Below are 11,645 nucleotides of genomic sequence, written 5' to 3' on the forward strand. Positions count from 1 at the left end.
TAAACACATGAAATAATATTAAAATATTTTTTTAACTCGGACTTGTGGTCCCGAAACCACTATGTCCAATTAGAGTCAAAATCGGGCTGTTACACCTCTAGACTTGTGACTAGATCCTACGCCAAGGCATATAACACACGCAAAGTGGAATTGGGAGAAAAATGAAATTATAGAACAAACACCAATTGTTGTGTCTTAAGAATAAATATCAGAATCTGAAAGTGATACTTAATTTAGGGGCACTAAATCATTAGATGAGGTTTATGCTAGGTACAATGTGGCTACATTAGAACCTACAAGCTTTGAAGAAGTTGTTAAGCATGATGAATGGAGAGCAACAATGATTAATGAGATCAAAATGATTGAGAAAAACTCAACTTGGCAGCTTGTTGATCAGCCAAAAAATTGCAAAGTGATTGGTGTTAAGTGGGTCTATAGAACCAAATTAAATCCAGAGGGTTCTGTGAACAAAAATAAGGCTAGATTGGTCATGAAAGGATATTCTCAACAAGAAGGAATTAATTTTTCATACACTTTTGCTCCTGTGGCAAGGCATGACTATAAGACTTTTACTAGCCCTAGCAACAATAAAATGTTGGAAAGTTTATCTCCTTGATGTAAAGTTAGCATACCTAAATGGTTTGCTTGAGTAGGAGATATTTTTTGAACAACCAGAAGGTTTTCAAGGTTCAGAAAAATGAAGGCAAGGTGTATAAGCTCCAAAAATCTCTTTATAGGTTGAAATAGGCTCCTAGAGCCTGGTATAGCAGAATTGACTCCTATTTGCTGCAGTAAAGGTTTATAAGGAGCGAAAGTGAAGCTACATTGTATGTTAAGAAGCTTGGTGATGAGAAGCAACTCGTTGTTTCATTGTATGTTGACGATATGCTTGTTATAGAAGATAATGAAGTGTCTATAGAGCAGTTCAAACAAAGAATGAAAAATACGTTTGATTTGGGTGATATGAAGTATTTTCTTGGGATGGAAATTCACCAATCTGATGCTGGTATTTTTATTTCTTAAAGAAAGTACGCTCTGAAAGTTTTGAAGAAGTTCAAAATGGAAAATTGCAAACCAGTAGCTACTCCACTGTTTTCGAATGAGAAGTTTTCTAAATCAGATAATTTCGAAAAGGTTGATGCTTTCGATTACAAAAGTTTGATAGGCAATTTATCATATTTGTCTGCTACTAGGCCATATATAATGTATGTTGCAAGCTTATTGTCTAGATTCATGTAAGCCCCTAGTCAGACTCATTATGGTGCAGCTAAAAGGGTTATGAGATACATTAAAGGTATATTTTACTATGGCATATGGTATTCAAAGAATGATAGTTGCAAGCTTGAAGGTTATTCTGACAATGGTTAGGCTAGAAGTGTGGATGATTGTAAAAACACTTCAGGTTATGTTTTTCTTTTGGAAGTGGTGCCTTTGCATGGAATTCAAAGAAGCAAGATGTGGTGGCTCAATCCTCAGCTGAAGTTGAGTATGTCTCTATTGCAACAGCAACTAATCAAGCCATTTGGCTTAAAAAGATCTTGGCTGACTTGGAACAAAATACTAATGAAGCTATTACAATTTGGGTGGATAATAAATTTGCTATAACTATCACCAAAAATCCAGTCCAGCATGGAGGAACTAAGCATATTAATGATAAATTTCATGCAATCAAAGAAGCTGAAAGACTTGGTGAAATTAGTCTAAAGATCAAGTTGTAGATGTTTTGACTAAGGTTGTCTCAAGGCCTAGATTTGAGTTTCTAAGAACAAAGCTTGGAGTCTCCAAGAAAAATCTCAATAAGGAGTATTAGATGACTGAGATTTTTCTTTGATATTCTAAGAGTGTATGCCAATATTTTTGATATTTTAGCTTGACAGAGCAGTTATAAGTAGTCAAGCATGATACACATAATGTGTCAGTTTGTATTTGGTTAGGTGATACAGTCTTTTTTATGTGATACTTGTTGAAGTTTTAGTATATGATTAACCACTGCAACAACAGTAGTCTTTTGTATATTATGCACCAAAATCTTAATGAAAGATAGACTATTCAATTTTAAATTTTTTTTGGTTTTGTTTTCTTTTCCAGCTCTCTTTTATTATGTTCCATAACTTAACAGTAATCATAGGAATCTCCCGCGCGTTCAAACCCATCATCTCCTTGAAAAAAACCATGATAAAATAACCACATCACTATTTGTTTGGCTAAAACCTGCATGGTAGAATATGTTTCTATTGTGCCATAATGCCCAAATTATGATAAGAATTAAATTGCAGTCAGCTGCATTACGAAAGTCAAGAAGGTAAGCTAACCAATTTTTAAAATCCATCTCGTTGCACTGTTCAAGCCACGAAATACCCATGCTCCTCCATACATCTTTAGTCAACACACAATCACGAATAACATGAATTGTTGTTTCTGCAACAGAAGAACATCTCGGGCACAGCATAGTATTTAAAACGTGCTTAATGTATAACTTATGTTGAGTAGGAACGAAATTCTGTGTAAATCTCCAACTTCTAATTTTGATCTTTAGTGGCATTGAGCTTTGCCAAATACACTGAAATAGCTTTTTTATTAGGAGAAACTTGGTTGTTTGAATCATGGCTATGATTATGTAAATCCCCACCACAAAGAAGCCTATAGCCACTCCTCATAGAATAAGAAATGGTGTTATCCCCTTTCCACTCCAAACAATCAGCTCGGTTTGTGCGTGATAGGGGAATTGATAAAATTCGGCTAGCTCCATCATGTGAAAATAAGGTATTAACTAAGTCCTCCCTCCCACTTTTTGAATTTGCATTAATTAAATCGGCCACCCATGTGAATCATGGATTGATTACTAAAGATTGAATTTTACAGCTGCTCGAACTAGGAAGCTAGTAGTCATTCTAAATGTAGATCGAAGCCCTCGACCCTACTTTCTAGCCAATGCCTTTCTCCAACAAACCACATGAATTCCATATACTAAGATGGGTAAGAGCCAAGTCTGGCACTCAAAAATTTTGTTTGTGGAAAATATTTTTCTTTTACAATTCTGCTAACCAAGCAACTTGGATTAGTAAAAATACGCCAACATTGTCGAGCCAATAGAGCTATGTTAAAATTGGCCAAGTCGCCCAAAATCATTTCTCCATTCACTTTAGACTCACATAAGTCATCCCAAAGCAGACCAATGAATACCTCGATTGTAACACCCTCTAACCCTAAACCGTCGCCTGAACAAGGTTACGAAGCATTACCGAACATATCAAATAACTTATAACTAATTCACAAATAAATAACATACATAGCGTACGTTAATCAATACATCACCTAGATACATGCCACATTATCAAAAGAAAGGTACATCACTAAAATTTATCTGAGGTTAGGATTGCTCTAGATGCTGGACCGGACACTGGCTTTCTACTAATCTGCGCACGGAAATAACCGTACGCTGAGTATGGGTATACTCAATGGTATTACCATAATTCAAATTTATAACATTAATCGATAAATTATTACATTCAAATTTATGTCTACAATTATTCATTAATTTTCCCATACTTTAAATCAACTTGATAATTAATAACAATAAGCAATATTTCAAATCTTGTATTTAATTGTATTCATACCTTATTTCACTATCTCAATTCCATTGGATTTTTCACATCTCATTCCAATAGTTCATTTCAATTCATATACAATTCATTCAATTTATCACTATATTCAATATCAATTCTATTGCAATTTGTACTCACTAATATCATATAACAAAAATTTACTCTTAATCACATCATGAACTTTGGGTTCATATATTCAAATCTCATATCTCGATTTCCAATTCACATATCAATTCACAATTTCACTTTCTCATTTCTTTCCATAGCTCAATCAATCACACTTATTCAAATTTTCTCATTTCAATTATTTACCCCTATTAACAAAACTCGGACCTTGGCGGATACATGGATCCAACCAAACACATCAGAATGGCACCCAGTGCCTCATCGGATAGTTCGAAGCAATAGTTGACAACCAGTGTCTCATCGGCCAAGCCGAAGTAAGCTGGTACCCAGTACCTCATCGAATCTATCCGAAGTAATAGTATGACACCTAGTGTCTCATCGACTCAAGGTCGAAGTATCCCTGAACACTTCCAATCTTATGGCATGCCAACTATATCCGACTCAGCCCAACTAGCTAATAGGGTATTCAAATCATTTTTCTATTTCAAATTCACTTTCGATTCAATCACAATTCAATTCAGATTCACTTTTCACTTTCTAATCAATATACAATTCAATACCAATACATATTTCAGATATTCACATATAATCAAACTTTGATTCAATTCAAACCACTTTTCAATCAATACACAATTCACATATTCACACATAATCATAATTTAATTCACTTTTATTCAATTAATAATTTTAATTCATTTTCCAATCAAATTCAAATCACTAATTATTTTTCAATCAATATACATTTCAAATACTCATGTATTTTCTTCATTCAATTCAATTTGATTCAATCCAAATCACTATTATCATTTCAATTGCTTATCTAATTTTACTTACCATGCATTTTAATTAAAATATAACAATTAATAATAAATAGATTTGAATTATAGTAATACAAACCATGATTCTCGTGTCTACGCCTCGTCCACTTTTTCTTTTCCTTTCTTCGTGGATGCCTCGGGTGTGATATTAGCTAGGAAAAATTAAGATAATTTTCATAATCATTAATACAATATTAATTTTTCATCTAATACTTGAATTTCTATTTTATTTTCATCTCAATTTTAATTTAATCACTAACTAAATTCATTTATTTTTCCATCTCAATTCATACCTCATTTCTACTCAAATTTCAACTAAACTTAAACTTAACTATCTAATTTTTATCATAAATCCCTAATTTCGAGATTCTTTCAATTTAGTCCCTACTATTCAAAACTTACACTTTATTTTACAATTAAATCCTTTACTAACTTTTAACTTGAAATTAAATTAATTTAACCCATAATTCTTTCATTTATTCAACATAATCAATGTCTAGAAATCTAATAACTTCCAAAATTTCAACATAAATCCAATAGTATTTTGTTCTAGGATTTCAAAAACTCAAAAATTATAAGAAAAGAGACTAAATTAGCTTACCAATCAAACCTTGAACCTTGAAATCCCAAATTTTCTTTCTTTCCATCATTTTTCTTTTTCTTTTCTTTTTCCCCTGTTTTCGTTTTGCTATTCTGTTTCTATTCTCTTTTTCTGTCTTTTATTTCTTTTATTTAATTAATAATAATATAATATATAAATATCTTTTACTTAATTAATAATTTACCACACACTTGTCACTTTTTATGGTTTAATTATTAGTTTAGTCCTTTCATCTTTTTCTATTTTATAATTAACTTTCACACTTAATTCAATTTAATCCTAATACTTAATTAACTTTAATATAACTAAATTCACTTAACTAAAATCCAATTGGTGATATAACTAATTCTATAAATATTTTTAATAATTATTTTACGAGTTCATTTTACCAGAATGGCGTCCCGGGAATACATTTTTTTCAATTTTGTCCTTTTTAATCAATTAACCATCGAAACGTTAAAATTTCTTAACGAAACTTTAATACTACCCTAATGACACTTCGTAAACATTTATAAAAATATTTACGGCTCAGTTTATAACATCGAGGTCTCGATACCTTGTTTTTGACCTAATTTACCTAATAATTTCTTTTAAATCACAAAATTCACTAATTCAAAAATATTTCTAAAATCACGCTTAACTTATAATTATTAATTAATAAATTTTTCTAAATTTTTCAACGAATTTAGTTATCTCAAATCACTGTTCTAACACTACTGAAAATTGGGTTGTTACATCGATTATCTTTTAATGCTTACATTTATAGTATTATATACTTTCTTTAATTTTATATAAATTACATAATATGTAAAAATAAAATAAAAATATATATTACAAAGTAAAAAAATAAGTCGGCTCAATCCTTAAATATTAGAGTTTAAGTTCGACTCATATTTTAAATGAGTTTATTTTTTTCTAAGCCCATTTTTTCGAGTCTTATACTTTTGTTTAAACTCTCCTATATTTCAAACACACCTTCGAATTAGGACTAATAGTCCGATCCTTGAACAGGTTTATCTCCAAAAGAAATTGTAAAAATACATAATTAGACACACATATAAAATGATATTATATAAATTTATACTTAAAAAATAAGAATTCATATATAAAATTTACATTTTAAGAAATAATAATATTTAGAAAAAAGAAAGAGTTGACGGCTAATAAGGCGGCTGATGAACTTGGTTAGGTGACCAAATCCTATGTTGGTTGTCAAATGTGGGATTCTTTTCCCATTTTTCTCAGTTCTATATTAGATTTGGATCATTGTTTTTTTGTGAATACTAACGTTGGAGGGACTTAAGTTCGGGTGTATGGGACAAACTTATAGACTTGGGGTGTAGTCATCTCTCGTCTGTTGGTTTTCCTCGTCGTATTAATTTCTCTATAATGCATGGGTAGTTTATTTTTCGACAAGAGCAATTAGATAGGTTTAATTGAGAAAATGAACTAGTTAGTTTAAGAGAATTGGATTATTTTATTTTATTTTATAAAATAATTAAATGATATAATTATTTTTATATTTTTTAAAATAATTTAACTTTTTTCGTAAATTTTTTTACTTAATTTTGAAATCTATCACTCATCCTTTTATTTGTTTTCTCCCTTAATTTTTTTTGTACATCATAATATATGATGTGATTATAAATTAAACACTTGATTATATTGATTAAGGTTCAATTTCTGCCACTAATGTTAATATAAAAGTTCAATAAATTATATTCTTTTATTGAGAAGCATTTTTATATTAATTATATTATGAAAAAGAATGTTTATATTTATTGTATTATGATAAAATATTTTTACATTAATTACGTTATGAGAAAATGTTTTTATATTAATTATAGGAATAATATTCCGTACATTATAATTGGAGTTTTTAGATTCCATAGTAAAGTCATGTGATTAACAAGTGTCCTATAAAAGTATAATAAAATATTAAAATAAATATTTAAACAAAAATATATATGAAATCTTTTTAAAATTGCTAGTAAAATAAATAAATAAAAAACTGTAAGTGTATCAAATACTAACATTCTAATTATATTATAAAAAAAAAACAAATTTACATTATATGATGGGAGGAAAAAAATGGAAGAAAAACTACAAATTCTTAATTTTATAAATTCTGGATAAATTACGGACAAAAATTCTGACATATAACAGTTGTCTTATTTAATATAAATTTATTAATAATAAATATAATGTATTGCTGAAAACCATTTCAAATCATTCAGATTCCAATGTCACAACATTATATTGAGTAGGGATGGATTTTCAGATTTTTTCAATTTTATATATAAGTTATGATGTATTTTAGATTTGCTATCTATATTGTATAACATTCGAACCCCTTTACCTTATATAATTCGTTTTCTTAAGTCATAATGTTATACTTTATATTAACAAAGTATTTTTCAGTTTTTAATTATATAATTTTAATAATAATAATCAAATATTAATTTATGATATGCCTTAAAAGGCTAAACTTAAAAGCCCAATATGGACTTTAAAACGAATTAATTGATTTTGCTCATACCCATATATATTATATTAGTAACTTTCTTGTATTTTGATTTGTATATCTTGCAAAGGAATTATCTTCTTTTGGTAAGGTGTCGACACTGCCGAGAGAAAAAGAATGAAGTTTAATGCCGAGACTGAGAGCACAGAGTAAAAAAAATACAAATTATCTTCCTCTCGACTCATTAGCAAAAAGCCTCTCGATAAATATTTTTGCATAAATTATATTCTTTATTTATTTTTGTTATTTTTTTTCCTTTTCCCAATATATTGTTGTTTAATATATTATTATAGTTTTCAAGTTTTTTGATAAAATTATGGTTAACAAAAAGTGCCAGAAAGTAATAATGATCAATTGGTTCATCAACTTTCTATTACTAATAGAGAAAAATTAGATATCGGATATTTCCAAACACATGAACAGATATTAAAATTTAGAGAAAAAAATTCCTCAACCTTCCTAGATTCTTTTTTTTTACGTTAAAAAAAAAAAAAAAAGAGTCGTGGATCCGTCCATGTTATTGAGAGAGGCCACCGGTAAAGCATGGTGTTATAGCTTCAAAGTAGGCGAAAGGAATCAAATGACGAGCGAATGACGTTCCATTAATCCATGCAAATTGCCTACTTAATTAAGAATAAATTTATTGAAGTTTTGAGTCTCACCATTTCATTGCCCACTATCCCTTGCATCACTAGTATAAGTAATACAACATTTCCCACTTCCTGTTTAACATGGTATAAAATTGATATATGATTTCATTTTATTTCTTTTTAATAATTTAAGTTATTTTAGTATTTTCATCTTAAATTTTAACATATTAGATTTGATTTTCTCAGAATAAAAATATTAAAATTTAAAATAAAAGTGTTGAAATCACATTAAATTATTAAAAAATGCAAATAACATATTTTTCCATTTTCGCATTCTTAGTCAAGTCTCCTGCTTTTAACTTTTCCAAAATGGGTTCTGGCGGTAGCCAAGATAGCGACGGATGGAGCGCTGCTGCTGTAAGAGTAGGCCCACCCAAAGGCGGAGGCGGTGGTTCAGGAATGATGATAGCTCCTGGGAACTGAGGCGCCAAAACTATTTCGAGAGCAATCCCAAGGATTATTATTCTGCTCTCCGTCAAGCAGGAAATGACAACAAATATTTTGCTATAAGATATGCTTATATTATATATCTCATCTTTTTTCATGTATTTAGTAAAAGTATTACATGACTAATTAAATATATTTATGTTTTGCAACTATTTGTATGCCATTTATCTCTTCTTTCTCTTTTAGTTATTACTCTTCAAACTTTATTGATCTCACATTATAAACTCAAAAAGTTATTGCCATAAATTAACAATCCAAAGCTAAATTGCATTCATTAAACAGAAAATAATTCGAAGTTGAATTACAAGCACAACAAGTAACAAGCATCACATTGTGACAAAATAATCAATAAAAAAACAGTAGCAATTTATGATCACAGCAATTTAGAGGGTGGCCAATTGTTGTATGTTTACAGGGTAAGTATAGGACTGTGATTGGTAGGCAGACTGTGCAAATATAACATTGGCAAGTTCAGTGGGATGAAAGGCATCCCAAAACAGGTATTTCCTTCTATCAGCACATGGTTGTTGAAGGGGAAGGCATGTTATTTGCCCATTGTTTCTTCCAACTCCACAGCATCCTTTGTCTATTACTTCAAACCCTATACGTATCCACAATTTTTTATGCAAATATATCAACTTTTATTTCATATCAAAGTTATAATATTTATAATACTGGTAGATTACCATAAGCAGTCCCATTTTGATAAAGATCATTGCTGCTTTTGTAAGAATCCAGGTAAACGAACTTGGCTCCTTGCAGTTGGCCACCGTTGAAACGATCAACCAGCTTCCTTAGCTCACTGTTGAAAAGAAGGATTGCCTTGTTAATGTTTTCATTGCAGCGGCTGCTATTACCATGGTACCGAGCTAGTTGATATGGTATGCATCCGATTGGTCCAACTGCTGTTACTATCACCTTTCGTGCTCCTAAGCTATGTAGTTGCTGAATTATATATCAAACATAGATTTAAAGTATTGGTCACTTGTATATTTATTGAGCTAACCATTCAAATCCCAATAACAGCAATTATTGATACTTACGGTTAGCTGGCGCGTGTAGTCCTGAATAAGTGCATCGGCATAAGCTTTAGTAGTGAAATCAGAACTAGTTGTGTAGAAATTTGGCATAAAGTAGTTATTAAGATAATCATTACTTCCCAGCCCACAATAGTAAATGCACGTGTTTAGATAGCTGCTCAAAGCATTGGTGTCTCCTCTGAACAACCTTCTCATTTGCATCACCGTATTTGCAAAGTTAGCGACTTGTCCGTTCATCGATGAGTGGGCTCCCTACACTCAAAAGTTCCATATAGTCATCGTTATAAACATGTTTCAACTTGGATTTAACGTGATTATGAACGTAATAGGTACCAGATTGTCGCCAGTTTCATCACGAATACCAGCAGCGCCCGAGGCATAATTAACACCACGCAACAGTTCAGGGCCACGAGCCCTTGAATAGGGAGGAATGTAGCGTGTAAACCCCATAAGTTGAGCTGCGATTCCAGTTTCTAATTAGGAAACCAACAATGTAAAATAACCAAATATTACTGATACATATATGGAGGGGTTATTTACCAAGAGCGTCAACAAAAGTTCGACCATTAGTGAAACGACCGGTGGTACCCTGAGGAAAGTCGATGCCATAAGGCCTGTAATTAGCCCTAGCAAGTGTAAGCATACCATTGTTATTTCCATTATCCACCAAGGAGTCACCGAAGATGAAGAAGCATGGTACTTGAGATTGCTGAGGCTGGGGCCGAGGCAGTCTTTGCGACCATCCTCTACCATTAAAGCAGACGATAATCAAGCAAACCAACAAAGATAGCTCACCAACGGTCTTCATATTTGGATACGATCGAGCTCTGGAATACGCACTGATCCCCATGCAGATGAAGGCACCATTTATATAGCCCTAAAAGGGAAGTAAGGGTTTGTTTTGGGGTATAATGCGGTTCACGTGCATGGCATGCAGAGATGAGCCATGAAATTGGGGTTGAGGGAGTGAGCCGTCGTAACTTTTAGTTGTGATGGTCACTCATCACTCATGTGTCACATAAAAGAATATACTTTACATTGAAGCAGCAGCGGTGGCGGAAGTATCTCGTGATCAACTTGTTGGCCACCACAATCTTGCTAGCTTAGCCTACAACATGATCCCATCTCCCTATCCTTACGTCCACCCATTTAATTGAAGTATTTATAATTAATATATATATGTGAGAAAAATAATACGAATTTGGTAGTATGAAATAAAATATAATTGCTGTCCATGGATCACATTGTGACTCCTATTTTTATTTAATTCCCAAGTTGACTTGAGATGAGCTCAAGCACATAATGACCTAAATTACAATTAAAATATGGAGAATCATTTGTGTATTAACACAAACCCAATATAAAAAACATCAATGGTCCCACTCTTGATTGGATCGTTCATAATTATGAAGGCGTAATGTAGATGTACAGTTAGGTTGAATGTAAGTGAGTGAGATACTGTTCTTAATTAAAGCAGTCAAAGAGAGTGGGATAATTAATTTGTGTAGTTATGAGTGGAGTAAAAGTAATAGGGAGGGAATGAGCATCCAAAGAATTCTAGTAGAGTCGGAAGGTGATGATAAGGGAAAAGTTATAGCGAGTCAAAACAAACTTCACACAGAATCACATGATCATTAAAGCAATAATGTTGGTGGCTCTGCTCGATCGTGGTAAATCTGGTGGTAGCTGTGTGTTGGTGTAGGTTGTCGAGAGTGGGGATATGTTAAAAATAATTGATGATCTACTGGAAATTCTGAAAGAGGTAACGAATTTGTATGGTACTAAGTGGTAACATATATTCTGCTCATTCCTTTAACATTAATTTCGGTTGTTT

The 11,645-nt window shown here is 31.5% G+C and overlaps 2 protein-coding genes across 2 annotated transcripts; one reads left to right on the forward strand and one right to left on the reverse strand.

Annotated features, from left to right (window-relative positions):
• Positions 1 to 697: 697 nt before the first annotated feature.
• Positions 698 to 1,718, forward strand: LOC107919290 (uncharacterized). The gene is made up of 4 exons (XM_016848775.1): positions 698 to 708; positions 798 to 1,006; positions 1,121 to 1,235; positions 1,424 to 1,718. Exons 1-4 carry the CDS (start codon positions 698 to 700, stop codon positions 1,716 to 1,718), a joined length of 630 nt encoding a protein of 209 aa, XP_016704264.1.
• Positions 1,719 to 9,017: 7,299 nt separating this feature from the next.
• Positions 9,018 to 10,676, reverse strand: LOC107918967 (GDSL esterase/lipase At1g33811). Its single transcript, XM_016848526.2, has 5 exons — positions 10,352 to 10,676; positions 10,145 to 10,269; positions 9,815 to 10,063; positions 9,458 to 9,716; positions 9,018 to 9,372 (listed from the first exon to the last, which is right to left on the reverse strand). The coding sequence occupies exons 1-5, from the start codon at positions 10,659 to 10,661 to the stop codon at positions 9,155 to 9,157; spliced, it is 1,161 nt and encodes a 386-aa protein (XP_016704015.1). The 5' UTR covers positions 10,662 to 10,676; the 3' UTR covers positions 9,018 to 9,154.
• Between the last annotated feature and the right edge of the window lie 969 nt (positions 10,677 to 11,645).

This window comes from Gossypium hirsutum, chromosome D13, assembly GCF_007990345.1.
Source record: "Gossypium hirsutum isolate 1008001.06 chromosome D13, Gossypium_hirsutum_v2.1, whole genome shotgun sequence".
Lineage (NCBI taxonomy): Eukaryota > Viridiplantae > Streptophyta > Magnoliopsida > Malvales > Malvaceae > Gossypium > Gossypium hirsutum.

Coding starts and splice junctions, on each gene's coding strand:
- LOC107919290 (XM_016848775.1), top strand. Junction 1,007..1,120: donor AATTCACCAATCTGATGCTG/GTATTTTTATTT, acceptor TTTCTAAATCAG/ATAATTTCGAAAAGGTTGAT. Junction 1,236..1,423: donor AGCTTATTGTCTAGATTCAT/GTAAGCCCCTAG, acceptor TTCTTTTGGAAG/TGGTGCCTTTGCATGGAATT.
- LOC107918967 (XM_016848526.2), bottom strand. CDS start 10,661: ATGGGGATCAGTGCGTATTCCAGAGCTCGATCGTATCCAAATATGAAG. Junction 10,270..10,351: donor AACTTTTGTTGACGCTCTTG/GTAAATAACCCC, acceptor CTGGAATCGCAG/CTCAACTTATGGGGTTTACA. Junction 9,717..9,814: donor ACTACACGCGCCAGCTAACC/GTAAGTATCAAT, acceptor TATATAATTCAG/CAACTACATAGCTTAGGAGC.